Here is a 20636-nt window from a genome sequence, read left to right as displayed (position 1 = left end):
ATTAAAAAAAGATCACAGGATATACGTTATCTCACTCACTGATTGCTAACGAAAAAGCAAAATTGCCAAAGATCAGTTGAAAGGTTCATCAATTCAATTAGGTTAAAGCCTGATTAGTTATGATCAGAAGCCATATGATTTTTGCTAACTTTGTAATAGGTCGTACTTTTTCTTTCTTTGTTTCACCACTGCATGATCTTTTCTCGATTTTTTGGTTTTTCTAATGAAACGACAACGATGTCGGATCAAATATTTTTCATCAATGTGTTCGTTGTCTATAGACAGTTTAGAAAGCTAATATTATAGGTGTTCAATGCATTGAAATTGTTTAAAGTCTTCTGGGTTGTCTGCGGCGTACCCTATTTTCCTGAGCCGAAAAACTCCTAAGGAAGAATTCATTTTTAAGTTTACTAAATAAAGTAGAATGTTAAGCGTAAATACGATATGGGATCAATTGTTTGACTACTCGCGACACAGGTATAATTAATTCGTTATGGCGCCATTTTTTGAAACATGTCAACTTGCACCATTGTCGCCGATAAAGCGTTTACATACACATTCGGTGTGAGGCGTTTCATGCTTCGCGTAGCCGAACGAGGAGCCATTGGGATGAAACGAAATAATTATATGAAAAGTCGAGCGATTATTAGAACGATATGTTTCCATCTCGTATGATATTTCAAGAAGGTAGATACTTTTTCATTGTGGTGTCTAGGTCGATCTCTCTATGAAGCACACAGATATGTTTCCGGTCCGATCGCGTGCTGCCTATTGCAACGGCATAATTCTCTTGGGACCTAAGCCTATCGCGATTCGTACGATGAGGCTGGATGTAAGTTGACGTTTATGTGATCAATGTGAAATGCGTGTGAGATGAAAATGCCTTTTCTAGCTAGTGACTGCTTCTACTGTATTACAAAAACATGCCGCTGCGCTTTGAGACGTAGACAACTTTTAGTCGGCCATTTGCCGACGGCAGGACATCACTTTCATTTTCGATTACTAGTCCTGACCAGTACTGGAAGATGAATGAAAATCGGAGTCAAAAAGACTGTACAACATGCAAAAACGACGCTTGAAAAAAAAATTGTTATACCTTTAAGTCAGCCTTCAAGCAAAATTCATTTTATCAGTATTAAGATTTATCAACGTGGGCAGTTCCAGCAACGATTTATTCTCAAAGGCATGTTGAAACAAAATCAAATGTATTGTGCTCGCAGTGATATTTGTGCGAAAATTATTGAGCGGGAGACTGACATTAAGAGCTTGAACGATTCCAAAAGTTACCGAGCCAAGAGTCAAATTGGGTCTATTAATATTGACAGTCAGGAGCCGTTTCCGATTCGCTAGCACTCATGCACTTTGATTCTTGCTACAACTCGTGAGACCTTCGTCACAAAGAGGACATCTAACATTTATTTAGCATCAGTTGCCTAAACTCAAAAAAGTATTTGCGTTCTCTCCAATGATCCGTTACTATCACTTTAATGCCACGCCGAATTTTGCATGATTTTATTTAATCTCGCTTACCGATTGGTTCTCACGGGAATAAATAGCATTTCTTTCAAACATTATTCATCCTCATTAGTTTAATTTTTCATCACAAATCCCTGACGTCGGACGTTTTTTTTAGATGGTCCCCTTAATGAGTTGCCCTCTCCATATATTACTCAGCACTGCCACATTTCGAATAGGAGCTAGAGTTCAACGTCGTGCACTTCGTAATACAAACGGTTCTATTATTATAGACATATCGGTGCTGTCATCATATTATTCACTTACGAAGGATGTTTGCTTTTAAGATAATCATTTTAGTTCTATCTGCTATTATATAACGTATTTATTGGAAACAAAATCCTATAAGGCTCTACGTCTGAAAGCGGCCATGGTGTACAACTTACGAACAAATAAACTGAAACTGATCATTGTAATCAGCTTGTCAACAATGTCGAAGCAACTGCCATGATCACATTCACATAGGTCTGACAACGGGAACCCTCAGGTCGGGTTGAACACGTGCATCCACGGGCTTCTGCGTACCATTTTTAGCATCGGACAATTTGTGGCATTCGCGATGCTGGCTGGTATCATTAGTAGCATTTAGCGAAAAGCCTTGGATCGAAATGTCCTACCTTCGAGTTTTTCATTAGCAGCATCCGTTTGTTATACTGTGATCCATGCTATCCGATCGAGATACGTGTGTAGTCGATCGCCATGCTCACTTTGTTTTTTTCTAAACTCATCTTGAAACTGTTTTGACGTCCATTGGGCACTGCGGGCGTCATAGCTTTACTGTACTGTAAAAAGCGTAACTGATCACGCTATTGTAGATATTACTTTATACCAACCGTACGTTAGCACGTCCGAAGAAAGCTGACGACAACGGTTGTAAAGGGACTACAATGCAGTCAGATTCACTTTGACGCTGCCAGCTCCCGGAAAATTGCGCAGTGGGATATGTTCCGCAAACGTAATGTTATTGACATTTAGCATGATGCATGCAGTCAATGTATGAGTCATGCCGTAGGTGATTTTTATGCTAGTAAACTTTGTGTCGATCCACTTGAAACAGCTAGATTTTAACTAGTTTTTGAGATCAATAAACCTGCTCATTGGATCATTGCTACACAGACCGGTGAAAACGACTGTGCTATTGATCATTCCCGTGGTAGCCTGGTGGGTAAGGTATTGTTTGTAATCAACCGTTATTTATACTTGCAGTCCAGTTCAGAGTAAACTGGATCGAACATTGTAGTAAATCTGGCCAAGATGGCGTCCGATCGATCAGAACCGATTTTAGTGGCTAAATGTTGTAACATAATCTTGCCTATACTGAAGGCTGTACTACCCAAAGATAACTTCTGCTCAGGTTTATTTAACTTTAAAGGGACGCTCTTTTGTACGTGGTATATTGCAGAAGTAGACAACGCTTGGCTCATATCAGTGTTTGTGAACCTATTTTAGATGCGGATCACAGGATCCTAGGCAAAAGCGTCTTGTCGATAAATCATTTCCTTAGTAGGAACAAGGAAAGAAAATCGGCTCGAAGACGAACTCTGCATGCGGCATTTTCGGTGCACTTACCGGGTCCTAACTTCGCCCTACAAGCTCATTTAAGATATTCTTTCCGTTTCATGTTGCACGTAAATTTCGATGTCCAGATATTTTAAAGATGGCTGTTATTTATACTTTTGGTCGGAGACTGACAAGTGCTTCGACTGATAGACACCACGTTGTGTTTCCGAAAGCTGTAAATTAATTTAAAAAATTGTATAAAAGTAAACTTTATCGACATATAAATTTAAACGTTTGGAGCTTAAGCTTGTCGTAAGTTCGAGTTGCAGAGAACGTATTTTCCAGACGTACTTTGTTATAACATATATACTGCCTTATTATCTGAGGACTTGTCTATACTGCGGGCTCAGTTGGAGTCCGTTCCTAATACATTTCAGGCATAGCCTATTTCATTTTGTTCTGAAGGGTTTATTTGTTACACAGTCCTGAATATGTTCTGACAACGCAAACCAAGTCTAATATATCCGAATCATATCTCAATGTAACAGTGCTCCTGTCCTGATGAGGTTTCTAACCGTTTAGCTCCAAGAGTTATGATCTAATTATTGCAAAACTCTTCACTGTCTTGAATAAGATTTAGGATGCGTTGTAACACTGCAGCTCTGGATATCTGCAAAGCGTTTTCATTTCCTTGAGTCTGTAATGGAAAGGAAAATGACGCGAGCAGCGTGTCCAAGTTTGTCGGCGTTTTGCTCTCGAAAGAAGTGTTTCCTCCCTCAGTCAACAAACGTGCGTAAGGTTGCCTGAATTTCGTTGACCCCAACTTGCGTGGCGGCTTATCTGCGCCACTGCTGGACACTGGGTGGGTGAGGTCGATTTCAAGTCCGCCGGCAGAGGGGGACAAGCCGACCGATGTGATGGTTGCTGTGTTACAATTGGGAACAGGCATAAGTCCAGTAGCTCTCTTGGTATTCACTGAAGATTTTTCCACCGATCGTGTTCTACGCTTATGCGTTACTAAGTTGTTGTTTGCAGATAACTGGGTAGCATCAGAGATCTGAGAAGCAATTTTTTTACGTTTCCTGCCGGCACTTTTCTGCGTTCGCTGTTTGGCGGAAGCCCCCGTGTTCGTGGGATCATGATGGGCTTGTGATACGTTATCCCTGCGATGCGCATCAGAATCGTTTAGCATTTTAGGGGACGGAATGTTATCGAAAAGGTCATCCGGGGTAAGCGATCTTTCGGATTCAACATTTTCCGTCACGTTGCCTATTTATTATAAACAGAAGTTATACAAAAAATACGTTAGTAGCTATTAGAGTGAAGTGTGGCACGGCCAGCCATTGAGGTGGGACATAAAAAAAAAGTTTATCATTGTCCGACATGAGGTATAATATGATGTTTTATTCGGGGAGCAATTACTTGTTGGGCAGTTTTGTAAGTTACGGTCAGTTTTGCCGCCGAACGGTGGAAAAGCCGGCACGACAGACTTTACAATGGGTAACAGGATCAGTTGCATTGGTTGCGTCATTTTGTAATTGACACAGGGTAATATTATCGTAAGGCGGTGGTATAGGAAGGTGACGAGTGATTTGACCAATGCATTAATTTACGAAACAGGTTGATGGAAAAACTGCAATAAGAGCGTAGTGTAGAAGAGTGGCCAAATAAAATCGACGGATTTGGATTCAATGCAATCATGTCTAAACCCGCTATGAATTTGATGTGAATAAGTAGCAGGGCAGGCGGCGTCCGGTTCATATGTCTAGTGCGAAAGATATGCGACGAGAGAGGTTAATGAGTCTGGGTGTTGATGAGGCAGGGCGAACAAACGCTGCACTTATGCAGTACTGGCGGTTATTATGCAGGTCTTCATAGATACACATATATGGTTGCGGTCAAACAATGGCTAGTTCGGACGTTAACATACTTTGGATATTTTAGCTGTTACATTGTTGGTTTCTGTCCAATAATCCGGTCTTTCACGATTTGGTAGCAGCCCGAACATAATCAAATCTATGAAGGCAACGAAGCCACAAGACCTGAAAATTGTCCAGAAAATGGGACGAACCGCGAACGCTGAACCCCCCAGCCATATTGTTGTATGAAATTGGCCGGTTAGGCTAAGATTACCACAGTGTGTAGATCACCCTTAGGGCAACCACGAGTACTGGAAACGGCGTCAAGTCAGAAATATAAACGATAGATAACGGCTAGCTTCAATACGGTTGCGACGTGAAGCTTTAGTCGCTAACCGATATATAGTTGGCCTCCCTTCCAAACCTTTCAAGTGTCTAGCAACTCTTCTACCGCCCGACATATATATCTATATATATGCATATGTGTGTGTGATTAAGCTTTTCCGTTTTTCATTAATTTCGAACATAGGGTCTTGCAAAGAAAACACAGAAGTTCAAAACGTTCATTTTACGTCTGTTGAAATGGCAACGGAGTGAAATATAATAAATGAAAAGTGTACGTCTTAAAAAGAAGGGGGTACGAGATTATCAGAGAAGGAAGCTTGCAGTTGAAAGTTAGGCAAAGGTAGAACAGTATTGATGCTTTATTTTATTTGACGTCTATCTTGAGTCGACTTGGCCCCCACCGCTACTAAGTAAAAAGTAGCACGAAAAATTGCTGCTGCGACAGTAACAGATTAATAACAGTCATTTAATATAAACAATCTGAACTTGAAAATCGTTTGTTTGTATGCAAAAGATGCGACCTTTCAAGGGGCTCAAAATAAAAAGATCCACCTCAATCAAAGCTAGTTGCAGTGACAATTAATAGCAATAGCATTATTTGTCTACTTTAACAGTTGGTGTTACTGTGCGGTATAAAACTTACTTCTGTATAATTCAGTTTATCGATCGGCCTTTATTGTAGTAAAAACAGAACGAGGCTATAGCTCGAGTTGCCGTCATAAAATGGTAGACAAATAGCTAATTTAAGCGAGAAAGAATGATGCAGTATTTTGGTGTTCGCATCGCTACCTCGCATTTACGGTGAATCGCTCCCCAAAAGAGAAATTAAGGCGACCTTTTTTTACATAAGGGAACATTTGTGTGTGTTATAATTATAGGAGTGCATATTATATTTCTTACTTGCCCTGATTATTATAAGCAGCTTGTTTTTTTCTTGTTGCATGAAAAAAAAGCCATAAACATTCTTCATAAGACTGATCAAGATATAATCTCTGAAAAACTTTAACTGAATACCATTTCATTTGGAACCATTTGCCTACTGAGGACTGTAAGTAGCATGGAATCGCTTAGTCTGCCTTTAGGTCACTTGCTACAAGTTGAATTCAAATAATAAGTTATGATCGAAATATAGCGAACCGTTAGTGCCATACACAAACATGTTCTTTAACAAGGAGGATGATTGCATTTGTGCTACCGTATGTAACTTGTTTAGTGAAACACATTGACAAACTCACCCTGAGTATGATAGTTGGAAGATACATTTTCTTCTCGTTGATCAGATCGGGCAAATTTATTTCCGTTGTCGACGACAGGCATTAGGACAAATGGCAAACCACTGTCATCAACTGGCCCACTGCCGGAGTTGTCGGTGACATTTTTATATTCCATACTAGGATCTGCCCTAGAGGAAACTTTGTTATTTTCATTTTCAGTGTTTAGGTTGAGTAAAGTCAGGGCATCCTCTACAACCGCAACGATCTCATCATGTGCTATGTGAGTAGTACAGCGCATTTGCCGTTTTTCATACTGAGAATGGATTAAAAGCATTTCGACCGCCCATCTGTTGACCTCTGGAACTTCCCACCCATTCTCGGCCTTTTTGTACAGTAGGAAATACAATATGCATAGCATCAATATAAATGAAAACCAAATAAATAGAGCATGTGAATCGAATGGCAGCTGTTATTCAACCTGTGACTGGACAAAGTGCACCCGTTTATGCTGTACCTTGTAGCAAACCTTTACAGCTCTTAGAGTAAGCTCTGAGCGTTTTTTTCAGAGATTTCTGTCGATAATCTTCCGTACACAAGTCACTTAAAAATCGTGGACACACACATACATACATACATACAAACAAATATGACACGCTTTAAATAAAATACTATTATAGATACATTTACCAACCTTTTTGCCCCCCACAGAAATCATAAACCTTTAAAATTAAAGGTCTGTGCCGTCATTAAATGGGTTCGCCAGAATCCTAGTGGGCTTTTGCCTCTAAAAGCCAACTTGTATTCTCAACTCTTTCAACGCTCTATCAAGTCGTAATTTGGTTCTGCTGAAGTTGTCATCTATGGAACATTTAAGCGAGACTTCAGTGTTCCGCACGGTTGGTATCGCTTTGTTTATGCTTGCCATTAAAGAATTATTCGCGAATATAGCCAAGGAACGGCGTTCGCAGTGGTATAAAGTAGCGTAAAATACAAATAGATGTGATCACAAGAAACATACGGGCGATTGCGGGCTCATAGTTCTCGCGTGGGGCTGACCCCCAAAAACGGCCATTGCGGAAGGCGATCTAGTGCTTGCTATGCTGGGTGTCTTTGGCGTGTTCGACAGGTTCTCGGGGTCGTTGCCAGTTATTGCCGAGCGTTTACCATCTGCTCCAAGGTTGCTCACAGATACACAGACGTCGACGCCAGCTAATGTTTCGTTTATTAAGTGAACATTCAGCCGATTCCAATTTAACGATACCTTCAAAGACAGCAAAAGCTTGTTGTGTGCAAATGATGCATTAAAACGAGAACGTTTGGTCTTCAATAAACTACTTGGGCGGTGCTATAATTTCAAATCGCTAACAAGCTTTATATAATTCACTTACCATAGGGCATCATAGGCATGAGTATTCTTCGTAAGTGCCTAGGTTTAGATCGTTGCAGATTATTGATTGTATCCAAATGCACCAAGATACGACAGGTTGAGCCCTTTTTAGAAAATTAAAATTCGATTTGGAAAAGAACACACTGATACTTAATTTTAGTAAAACTTCCGAATATAGCCGTAGACAACAACGGTAAAGCAACCACCTATCAATACCTTTATTGTTTTGCAATTGCAACGATGATAAACTTTATTTCCTACCAAATTATAGCTTGCCGCGTATAAATATGATAGAAATTGTAGGGCGTGCAGTGCCGGCCTGTTCTTAGGCGAAGCTTGCGTTCAATAAACAAAAGCATTGTCAGCCCGAAGCATAAAAACTAACTACTATTAAACATAACTAACTTGCCTAAAGATATCGGTAAATCAACAGACAAAAGTTGCAACTTAGTTACTACACTGGTTTCTGTACGCCCGATAAACATTCACGCAATAAAGAGCTGCCACTAAGATGTGTCCTGCTTCCCGCATAAGTTAGCTTAATTAGGATTCTCACGATAGCGATAGTTTGTTTGTGAGAGAGTCTAGTATGCATTGTCCTTGCGTGTGAATATCAAGATATGACAAATGCTTGTAGAGAGAGCATTTTTCGGGAGTAAATTTGGCAAGCTTGGCTTCAAAAGGTTTCTGGGTTCTTGAAACTATAGGAATAGAAATTCCGCTAGCTACAAGCACAGCGCGACGATTAAACAAATTCGTCTTGATTCCTGTTAATCTTATATTTTCTTGGCAATAACTGAAGTCAGAATTTGCACTAACGTGTCGTCGAAGTCGATATAGTTTTCATTTGGGATCGTTACAAACCTCCACATGAAGCGATAGTCCTCCAATAGCGACCATTTCCTGACGGATAACCTTGCGCAGGAACACGATTCCAATGTCTGGGTTACCCACTAACAGAATAGCAGCTGCTCTGACCGCATTTACTTGATGATTGGCCATACTCATCGTGATCTCCAAACGATTTGAATATCCCACCACTTCCAGCAAATACCTAATCATAAAACGCACTCGACACTGACTGACGTTGTTTTTACTTTAAATCTTTTTGCTTTCTATTCCGAGTTCATCATAACCCTAGGGCAATTTTGCTTGTTGACGGGATCAAACATTTTAATCGGTGTTACACTGTACAAACCGCGACGAACTCGTTCACACGTCGCGTCGCACGAACGAACGGCATGCTTGTCAAGATTTTGCGCATCATAAGCGTTTTGGTCTGAAATTTCCACATCGATGTTGAAATAACGCTGGCATATCGATCGTGACATGAAGCGTTCTTGCATTAAGAAGCACATAACTATGCCTATATGCCATCTTTTCGTGCATTGTGGGGGCTCCGATTACCTGGGGAAATTATCTTCGGCTCGTTTTTTGAGTCTTGAACCAAACGGGGGTAGCGTCTTCGTCACCATTTCGATGCTGTTCGGATCAGCATCGCGTAAAGTTCGGAAGGATGTATAGCCATTAAGCATGAGAAGGGTGCCTCTCTTTGGACCTATATCAGCTAACTGCTGCAAGCAGTATTCTGAGTCGTGCCTATAGACATACAGCGTATACAACAGAATATTCGTTCATTATGAAACACAGGTAAATCTATCATAGGCATGTACAAGTAGCAGACAGACATTAGGAACAGGTGGTAACGGTGCCGATGATCCGATTAAGTATTTGGATGGATCTTTGCTTTTTGCCCAAAGCGAAATCGTACGTAGTATCTACTCGAGGTGGTCTTGATATAAATTTAATTCAAACAACAAACAAATGGAAAATGGAGACTAGTTTACATTTGAAGTGTGCACCTGAATCGGCTAAAAGCGTACCATAATCCACACTCCAAGGCTTTTGCTAACAACGCGATATTACGAATGGTTCTGTAGCTGTTGATGGCTGCTGGTACTTCAAGACGTTCACTGAGCCTTTTCTGTCGGTGAAGACATAGAAGTGATTCAAGCAAACAACGGCATACACGACGAGCTAATTTTAACACCGACGAGCGATCTATTCGGAGACCTATATCCTAGATCAGGGAAATCACATCATTGTGAAGAAGGAAACAATACATCATCATTTTGATCAGGTTATCATTACTTGTAACTAAATCATAATACTGATATTCATGGGGCAAAAGGAAATTTATTTCTAGATATCATTTTTCAGCTGTCTCTAATACAATTCTATATAATGGCCTTGTAATCTGTTATGGAACCCACTGTTGAGAATCGTGAGTATTTTCTATAAAATTCATTGACAAGCTATGCTTCCTAACAATCGACACAACCTTTAAAATCTGAATCATGGCTCCGTGTAGAATTCTAATACGTCTCCGAAAAATTATATATATTTTGACAATTAATCTATGTCAAAGCGTTTCGTGAACTTACTGTAATTTCGATTCCATCGAGATTACTCTGTAGAAGTAGAAATATTTTCTCTTTATTTTTCCATTGGCCTGGTTTTGCTGCTACCTTATAGCGAACTCGGCTATTCAGCTGTCTCAATAATGCCCGTTCGTTAGAACGAACTTGCACGCCACTGAAGTCCGGACACTGCACGATGATGTGAAGCAATCTTTCCGTAGACAAACCGTCATCAGGTACATTGTGTAACTCTTGCACAAACGCTTCGAAGCCGCTGAATGATATGTAAAAGCGAGTGAATATTCGTCCGAGTTCTGTTTTGAAAAAAACACACCAAATAAGACCAAGAAACCTTCTCAGATGTTTAGAGTTAAACCCTTGAAAAAGCATTAGATCGTTGCCTTAATTCGAAATAACAAACATCAAAAAGATTAACGTCGTTCAATTTCGGTACATTACTTACCGGTACTATTGATTCTGCTGTCAGATTTTTCAATTAGGCCCACGGTGAAAAGCGAGCTCAGGGCATATTGGCATTGTTCTGTTAAAGTTTAGAAACAAAGTATCCAACAGTTAATCTAACTATGCGCGTTTATGTCACAAGCCAATGTTGTTCCTGGTTTATGCGAGGGGTTAATCGTGATTTAATCCGCGCTAACGATAACTGTCGTCATCGTGTTTTAACCACAAATCTGTACCTGCAGCGGTTACTTGTTAGGACTACAGGCACGTACCGGCAATATAATCGTCCAGGCCTTCAATAGGTTGTCCGATAGGCAGATATCGTTTTGGGTTTTGAGTTAGACGCACAAAGAAAAAAGTGCTCTTAAGCCAGGCAACTACGTCAGGCAGACTACGAATGCTTTTGTGTACGATCTCTCTATTCACGTGTCGTACGAGATCGCGTTGAAGGTAGCTCTCCACTGTATCTTGCTTCCCCTGAAGAATATCCTCGTATCGAGCCTTCAGACAAAGATCATTAGGTACAGAATGAGTTTTGCCATCCATGAACGGACACAAAAGTTTCCCTAATAGAGCGGGCTAAACTCGCCATTAATTCTAACGAAGAAAGATGAAAAGGGAACTGGGAGCTCAAAGATCTAGTTATTAAAAAAAAGAATCTCAATGTTCACTTTTTCTTTTTACTAGTTGATCAGTGATAGAGTTATAATTCTAATATTGTTTATAACCCTTGATCTAAGGAAGAATCGACACCATTTCGCATTGATGATATTGGTGGGCGCTAACACGAACGAGAATACCTTTGAGAGCTGTTATCATTAGCAGTATCAGAATGCATCGTTACTCTCATAGCCAAAGCAACGAAATAAGGCTGAGGAAGGGGATGTGTGTACGTCTTACGCAGTCTTCGGTGAAGGATGCTATCTACATAACTGAAAGCACTTCAGTACAACTCCTGCATATCTTACGCAGTCTTAATAAGTATATATATATGCTACGGTGGAAAACTACTTATAGCGTGCAGAAGTCTACTACCGGCGTGTCACAGAAATGCTCAACAGTCGTCCCATATAAAAATTGAGCTATAATAAGAAAGAATAAACGAGAACTAATACAAGAAGAGCAGCTCCTATATGTATATTACTAGTTCAGAAATAAACTTCATTCATTGAATATCAACACTTTGAAGCAAGCGTGTGTATAAGGCTACAGCAAATTCAATCACCTCTATTACCTAGAACATTTATGTATATTTCAAGAAATGTAGATCAACCGAACTTAAATATGCGAGTTAGTGCACGAGTCCATTGATAGTTGCAGGCTTTGTATTTTACATCTGCCTAAGTGTCGAAATATATACAAATTATTGAATTGAATTGAAGAACGAATTAAACACGTTTGTAACAGGGGCATCCTCATACATATTTCCACAAATTCCGCAATTCCTGCAAAGTATGATACTATACGAGTGTAAGTTAGAAATATAATCGACCCACCATTGACTGTCTGATCTGGCTAACTGACGGCTCCTTGAATATATCGCATATGCACGTGCACATCTGTGTGGCCGATTACTATTTATTATCAACTCAAATAGTTACTACATAAAAACAAAACTGTGCTTTAATTATATGACGCAATTTGAATTTTTCAGTATACATTGTCGTACAGGATGCGCCGAAATGTAAGAGCGAAAAACAAAAGCGATTTCTTCTGCGTCCTTTTTTTCGGCCCGAGAGGTCTGATCTGCACGTAAAAAACATCAACCAAACGCTCCGCCCCGCCCCGCCCCGCCCCGCACCGTTCCCCTAGCGTAACTCGGTGAATTTCGCACTATTTTAAATGACGCCTCTACATAGTTCAGCATCTGTTTCTCCAAGAACTTCATACGCCAATTATTTTAGGTCGTGAAATTTTTTCGTTGCTATTTGAAACACACTGTCCTACAACTTCAAAATGCATCGCTAAGTGCTCGTTCGTCGGCTGAACACAACGTTGTTAAGGTCGTGTGATCGGCATGCTCGCCGCTCCCTACTGCAGCTATGTTTTAATCCATTTTTCCGCTTCGTGTTCTCCCTTGTTTCACTTTATGTGCAGATAAACTAGCTTATTCGAATTTCTTGATATACGATAAATGCCGTCCGTTCTCAGTATGACCCGTGTCCGTAAGGTCGCGCAGTGACCAACGTGTCTCCATACACATGGAGATGAAGGTTCGAATCCAGTGGTAAATAGACTAATTTTTTTACAATGCGCTCTCAAGTACCGGGCCATATGAAAAAAAAATTATTTTCTATTCTCTCTCGTGTGGAGTTTTACCGTCAACGATTCATTTTATTAGCAAGTTGTAATGAAAAACAATAATGCCTCAGTCTACAGAGGTTCATCACTATATGTATATGTATGAACAGCATAATAATAATTTTTATATACTATTGGGTTTCATCAAAGGTATCTCAGTAACTATCTACTATCTACATACGTTTTTTTCATGTGAAGACTGGCTACCCCAAATTCTGTGCTTTCGTGAGTGTACGTTAGGTCATTAGGAGAGGAACTCACGGAAGAGTAGCGGACTCTAATAGCCAGATTCATAGAAGAACAGCGAGCGTGAAAAGAAATCGTTAGGTAAATCGGAATATCAAAGTGTGCAGATGAAACAGAAGGTAAAGGAGAGAAGGGAAAAACCCGATGGTATATAGAAAGGTGGTGGTATAAAAAAACATGGTGCAATGGTGGCGTAATGAGGAGACTGGCTCATCCTAATCGCGCTATAATTTTCTAACAGCTTATTAATTGCGTTTGTGAATGGCAAAGTTTACGGTCACTGTGTCCATAAGTTACCTTCAACGTTGTATTAAAATAAGTGGTTTTTGGCTGTCGCAAAGTAGCCGAAAGGATTCAACTAAGCTGTGCGGAGAAATACGCGCTTTTCAAACGAGTTAAGCAATTCCGAAGTTAGATGTTTGAAGGCTATATCGGCTCCTGTTGTTCTCGTGAAGCATATTTTGGATAGTAAAACTCAACATGGTTACAAGAGTTCCGGTGAAAGAGCCTGCAAATTCCGTGCGATCCAACAGGTCCAACATATATGTGTATGTATGGCAAAGTATGCGTGTTTATTGCTAATTAAGTTGCAGTTCTGCTATGGTCTGGACGTTTACCAGAGAAGAGTCGTATCGAAAGCATATGGCAGTATGTTAAGGCTCAAAGTTTAAATTGGACAAGAAATTATGAACATCTCACAAGTTAACATAGCCGCGGGTCAGAGAAGCAAGCCCTAAGCTAATGCCGTGCGCCTCTTTTTGCACAGCAGTTTAAGAACGCTTGTCCAACCGGGGTGCCATTACATACATTACCGCTAGAAGGCAGAGAAAGGCAGTTTTTATATGAAAACTCCACGCAGATATTTGATTCCGGTGCAGAGCGATCTTCAATACAGCTTTATCATGTATAAAACGTATAGTTGGCCTTATTTCATTAGCCAATGATTACATATGTACTTATATAATGTGCTACTTATCAGCAGTTAGTTACACGACAATAACAAGATAGAGTTTACTATTTGCTCGGACACTGAGTGTGAATATAAACAGAGACGACTTACCACATGATTCGATGTTGTCATAATGATGGCTTTACCGGATCCTTCCAACCCTGGCCGGCCTGCCCGTCCTATCATCTGATGAATCCGCGCAGCGGAATATTGTCCACAAATGCCTCCGGTTATCATCGTCGTTCCTCTAACAACCACTAAGTATGCAGGCAAGTTTACACCCATGGCAAGTGTGCTCGTACACACGAGGACTCGAAGGTCGCCTTGATTGAAAGTCTTTTCGACAAGACTGCGATCTTCGGAACTGAGTCCGGCGTTGTGAAAACCCACCCCATGCTCTAGATAATCTGCAAAAGTACAATTGTAATATCTTCTTTGAGAAACATAAACAACTGACGCCAATTGATTCGTAGTTCATGCAAAGTAGTTTTTTTTTGGAAACTGAACTCTTTTAACATGGATGTACCCGATAATGGTTAATATCTTCTGAGTGGTGAGGACCATTTCAAATATCTAATACATTGTTACGAGAGACTAATAGGAATCATGCTACCCAATTATATAGCTGCGTGAAGAGTTGATACTGATTTTTTAAAAAAATTAAAAAGATCTTTATGTTTCAGCTGAGGATTGAACCTGAAACTTCTCAAGTTTGAGGCTGTACCCTCCCCTTCATCGTGGCTGTGACCCGTTTTATGTAGCGGGGGACAAAAAAAATTAAAACTTCGCCTTTTTAAAATTAGCTAAAAATTAGGTCACACGCGAGATTTAATTCGATGAAAATATCGTTCAATATTTCAATCAAAATATGCTGCCTATATTATTCTTAGCGATATTTTTCAGACTAAACTGACCGCTAAGTTTTTTATCTTTGCAAAATCTGGCCACTCGCCGGAGTTCTTCTCTGGAACTAGAACGAGCCCACGACTGCTTGTTGACGAGGCACCGTGCGCAGATCACTGTAGCTGCACGACTAGATACAAACTGATTAAAAATATTATTTTTAATCTATAACACTAAGTATACGAAAAAATGCATCTTACAAGAAGTTTAATTAAGCATTGTGATTATGAACACCGCAATGCTATAATAGTTAGGAAATTATCTTTGTGATTGCGGATAATTAAATCCAATTACAAATGCTATAAAGTCTAAAGGTGTATTAGAATAAAAATGCACAGTTTACTTCATGGAGCGATTTACGAGGTAAATGAAAGCCTTTTAGTTTGGTTCTTGGTCAAAACTTGGCGACCTCGTGCACTTCGAGAAGTTTCACACTTTTGTTGTCTAATTGTGGTCATGGATCCTAGACAATGTCTGCTAGAAAAAGTCGACGAAAGTGAAACAAAACAGAACCAAATTTCGGTATCTCTGTAAAAGCTACCTTTTTGTAGACGACTTTTTAGCGTAAATCAAACTGTAATCTAAGGGTAATAAGATCAAGGTTACTATTATTATTAAAAATCAAAGTGAAACTATTTCACACAAAGCGCTGAAATAAGTTAGTTTTTTCGTACTTAGGTGCTTTAGCTAGTAGAAAAGTTAACCAATATAATGTAGTGATGGGTGTTCTGATCTAGTTTATTATACATGTAATGCTTCTCAATACGCTGCTGTCATTAGCTAGGGAACTGATTGAGATATCAATCGATTCTTTCGGAGCCATTAAATTCCTACACTTAGGAAGAAGTTTTGCTAGGCAAGGCTGCAAAACCAACTCTTACTGTGACCATGTTCAAAGTGAGAATGCTAAAAAATCTAGCTGAAGTTACTTACGTTATGTCACACTATGTATAACATATACCTTTTCATAACACGATGAAAAATACCACAATGTTTCAAAATTAACTTACGATAATTGCTGATTTATTTGCTGGTAGCACCTCTCGAAGTAGCGATGGTAGTTTATAGTTAAGATTAGCATCGAAGTGAAACGGAGACCGATCTGGAGGACAGTAAACACCTTTGACAGATGCTTCGATGGGAATCGTGCGCGCCCGCTCTCCAAACGAGTATCCGTGCCATGGAGTATTACGACCAAGCCATTGGCCTATCTGTAGCAATGCGATGATATGAATTGCTTAGTTAAGCATCAGAGCAAAGTCAAACAGTAGCGCTCTTCCTTTCTTTGACAACTTCTTAAATTAATAACGGCTAGCAATGGAGTGGTAGACTATTGTATATCTAATAGCGCGTATTTTTACGTAACGTCCATTGCAGCGAGTTTGTCACACATTAACAATATCACAAAGGCATTCTATACGACAGGCATTACGAGGCATCGCAAAAGTTCTTTGCTCACTTGAATAAAGGCTATTGGTGTTAGGAGGTTTCCATTACTGCGAAAAGTCATAACTAGACATAGTGTGCTTTCGTAAAATATACGTTTGTGTATCTTATATACAAAATCTAGTATCGGCAACATTTGGTCAGTAGTGCAGAAACTCAAGCGTATTTACATCATTAGGATTGGCGATCGTTGCAGATATAGCTACAAATCTCGGAAGTAAAGACTGAGGCATGCAGCGCACTATTGTACGCGTCAAAACCGCTTCAAGGATAGGCCCACGGTCAGGTTCCCCGACCATATGAACCTCGTCAATAAGATACACGCTAACCTGCTGGAAACACAAAGAAGCACTTATAAGTGAAACTTGAAAAGGTCATGTATTTTTGAACATCCAGTTTGCTTAACGTACCCTCATTCTAACTTGCAAACAAACAATCTCAACTTTATTTTAAGGATTCATGCATCGCACCTCTAGTAACTCCATACATTTGTTATCCTCTGTAACTAGGTATGGAGGCAGCATGCCCAAATGCTTATCAAACCAAGGAAAATCCATCGAAAAATTGGGCGTAAAAACAAAGAGCACCGTCAAATTCAATGTTCCTGTCTAACTTCTGTTTCTTTATTCAGGTCTTCTACGCTAATTACGTCAGAAGACGAGCGCTTTTTCACAGAGAACCATCGCGAGCTACTAAAGTTCCTGTATCCACGTCATAGTTTTGTTAAAGAACATATAAAAAATCTTATTTAAGCATACGGATTACGAAAGTTAAAACTTCTCCGAAGGTTTTGCGTCAGTTGTGAAACTTATTGAAGCTTTGCATTGTTTTCGTCCGGAACTTTTCTAGCTTTGCATCGCTGACCATGAGGGTTTTTGCAGTTTACCCATATTTCCATTTCCTAGCTGCTTCATTACCCACTGGTAGCATCCTGTTTAAAGCAGGATGTCATGTTTTTAAAATAGACGTTTCTCGCTGTCGATTCACCAGGCAGGCCGAAGTAGTCCCCTAAAATTTCTGGGATTTCCTGGGAAAACCAGCACTAGGTTTTTCTAATCCAAATCAGAGCAGGAATATCGGCCTTTCTTTTGCTACCTGGCAGAATCTGTAAACGTCTTCCTCTACTAGCTTCAAAATAAGATTTCTTTTCGACTTCACAAATCGACATTTTTGCAACTTGTTTTTCTCCAACATCAGACAACACCTATGAGTCATTTTGTTGTTTATATAGCTTGCATATTTTGTGCAGAAGAAGACGATGAGCAATAGGAGGCTGCAGGTGGGAGACGAGGGAAGCTTAACGTATGTACATCTTTAAATATTTACAAAACCGGAACCTTGTTCTATTAGCTACATTACATAATATTTATCTAATATATAATACCATCGCTGTATCATTTAATCAAATTCGTAGGGATTCGTTTTTTATTTCAACTTCGATGATAGATTACTCATTGCTCGCGGTAAGTTTAAAAACTGAATACTGCAGAAACATCACAGTTTTAATTTACAGTAAGGACTATCTTATTCTTTGCTACCAATTCTTTTATTTGTCATACATATTTGGCGATTTTTTTTCGTCGTAGCAGTCGTAGCAGTTACTTGCTTATGACAGTCACTTCGACGGCTTTTGTATTGATTATGGCAAAATGCGTAAATATAAACAGTTCGGCTCAAGGCCATATACAAGAACGCCTATTGAATAGAGAGGGTCTACTGACAAAAGTATTACGTAAGTTTTTTTCAGAAGATATTTAACTCGACCGTATTTTGTACCGACCTTTCTACCGCTCAGCCACGTATATCCGGCTCCAAGGCGAAGCTCCGTATCCCATTTCTCCTACAGTTGCCTCAAAAATACATTTATTAAATAAAATAAAAATAATTTTATTCGAAGACAGAACGTTTTACCACTCTGCTATCTGAATATTTGTGATTGTCTCTCTAATGCTGATTGAAGCACACTCGAAATACAAGCCCTAGAAATATTCTGATAAAGTTCAAATATACTTGATAAATATCATCTAGCGATACGTCCTTAACCAGCAGTTTCCCTTTAGCTCACCGGTGTTGTGCAGATAAGATTGGTCGACATATCGCCATTTCCCGCGTCGCAAACTTCGTTTAAATCACCCGTAACCTCGGTAACTTTAAGTCGGAGGGCCGCGAACCTCTCGCGCCATTCGCTAACCTTTTGCTGAACTAGACACCTTGTTGGAGCTATGTAGACGGCCAGTGCTTCACTACCATAGTCTTCCACTGCTCGACATATTGCTAATTCAAGCAGCACTGTTTTTCCTGTGTGAACAATTCGAAAATGTACCTACGCTACCAGAGACGGCTAACGACTACACTGCAACCCCTGTATGACTCTAGGGCAATCTTGTGCGACGACACCCGATTAGATGGAAGAATTGGACACGTACACAGCAGAAAGTGAATACCGTACTATATTTTTCGCGGGTGATGCTATTGGGGATTCACAGATTTAGAGGTATCGGAACAAAAAATTTACCTGATCCAGTCGGAGCAGCCACCACGAGCGAATCACTGGAATGCCACAGAATTGGCAAGCATTTTGACTGCATTTCATTAAATTGATCGAATTCAAAGATGCGTCTATATGCTTCCGCTGATAATAAAACACAGAACAATGGAACACAATGATATGCCGTCAGTGGTCAAGACAAAGATACTACATTGGCCAGCTATTACTCGTTACGATGATTACAAAAGGCTCGCAAAATTTTACGGGTAAATTGATAATCTAACGTCACGTAAAAGACGGACACATTCGATTTTAGCACTCTCAAATCATCGTGGATGGGAATCGTAGGACTAATTCACTTACGGAGAACCTCAACGGTATAGTGTTTTTTTTGTGACATAACTGTTGCCTTATACGTTGCCTCGACTCACACAACCGTACGTCCTATTTATTTCATATAGCAGATATTACCGCAGCTGTTCTAACGCTAAACACTATACTCAGGCTGACAGCTTAAGGACTGACGCTAGATTATACGAAAAAACGCCTTAGTTAGGCAGATCTCTTCGATAGAAAACACTCTACCAAAGATACTGCCCATATCGAATGTATTCTTGACGGTTTAAGCTTACTTGCGGCCATTCCAGCGAGTTTGTGTACTGCTAGGTCAAATTGCAGACCAGAGCTACACTCTAATTCCATAACAATCATATTGATCGTTCAGATCTTTGTCAAGTTTGCGGCTGACGGCTCTTTCTCGAAATGTAAGGTCTCTGGTTTATACATTATAGCATAAATTTTTATAGCCACAAACTCATTTTAATAAATAGTATTATTAACATGTATGTATTTATATTTTCGGCAACTATACACGTATACATATATGCGGCGGTCGAAAAACTGGAGAGCTTTTTTTATAGCTGAATGGTATCATAGTCCCATATCTTAAGCAATTTGACTTGTATCGATTTACTGTTATTTGAAAACTGAGATCTGACGGTAGCAAAACGTGCTAACATTGTTGGAATATCTTTGTTTAGGTTGAAGATTAGTAAAATCTGTATAAAACTTTGCAACTATATTTTGATAAAGGCACAGGGCCAAAAAAAGTTGCCCTATTTATTATTGGGATATCGCATTTCCATTTGCAAAAGTGCCGAATCATAATGAACTCAAACTGTTTCTAACACAACAATTAATAATACGATAATGACGTGCAAAAAAAGATCCTTTATAATGAGTAGCAAAACCCAGTGTTTTTTGGCGTTAGAAACGAGCAGTCACTGCCGCCTGCTAAACAGATTGATTTTAGCTTTTACTACCGACAACTCCCAGGATTATAATAAGCCATTCAAAAGCGACCAGAAAAGGAGTCATCTCTCTTTTAGCTACCCGTCAAAAATGAGAAGAAGTAGTATGGAAGATTTAAGTACATCCGCTGTATAGCCTATATGCCAGACCATCAGACTATCATGTTTCGGTCACTATAGAACTTTGTTAACGCTGTTAATTTTCTTTTGGAAAGGAGTAAATGTAATTTCCTTCCCGAAAACCGGTGTTTCCCTAAAAAAAATGGCGGTGGACAAAAGGTCGCATAAATT

The 20636-nt window shown here is 39.6% G+C and overlaps 1 protein-coding gene across 1 annotated transcript; it reads right to left on the bottom strand.

The window, feature by feature from the left end:
• Positions 1-1809: 1809 nt before the first annotated feature.
• Positions 1810-19746, bottom strand: LOC111261608 (putative ATP-dependent DNA helicase HFM1). Its single transcript, XM_086968830.1, has 17 exons — positions 19668-19746; positions 19063-19179; positions 18613-18845; positions 18328-18387; positions 16718-16876; positions 16112-16312; positions 15113-15242; positions 14310-14605; positions 10975-11203; positions 10704-10781; positions 10265-10554; positions 9704-9900; positions 9228-9419; positions 8685-8874; positions 7452-7694; positions 6455-6815; positions 1810-4284 (listed from the first exon to the last, which is right to left on the bottom strand). The coding sequence occupies exons 1-17, from the start codon at positions 19744-19746 to the stop codon at positions 3614-3616; spliced, it is 3726 nt and encodes a 1241-aa protein (XP_086824956.1). The 3' UTR covers positions 1810-3613.
• Between the last annotated feature and the right edge of the window lie 890 nt (positions 19747-20636).

The sequence above is a fragment of the Varroa jacobsoni genome, unplaced genomic scaffold, assembly GCF_002532875.2.
Source record: "Varroa jacobsoni isolate VJ856 unplaced genomic scaffold, vjacob_1.0 scaffold_63, whole genome shotgun sequence".
Classification (NCBI taxonomy): domain Eukaryota; kingdom Metazoa; phylum Arthropoda; class Arachnida; order Mesostigmata; family Varroidae; genus Varroa; species Varroa jacobsoni.
The sequence above is the reverse complement of the archived record's forward strand: the minus strand, read 5'-3'. Positions and strand labels throughout refer to the sequence as shown.

Excerpts from the sequence above, each read along its gene's own strand:
- LOC111261608 (XM_086968830.1), bottom strand. The coding sequence starts at position 19,746 with ATGATTGTTATGGAATTAGAGTGTAGCTCTGGTCTGCAATTTGACCTA. Across the intron at positions 15,243-16,111 it reads CAAATAAATCAGCAATTATC|TTTGTATCTAGTCGTGCAGC; the intron begins GTAAGTTAATTT and ends ATTTTTAATCAG. Across the intron at positions 9,420-9,703 it reads GCCTTGGAGTGTGGATTATG|GCACGACTCAGAATACTGCT; the intron begins GTACGCTTTTAG and ends GTATGTCTATAG.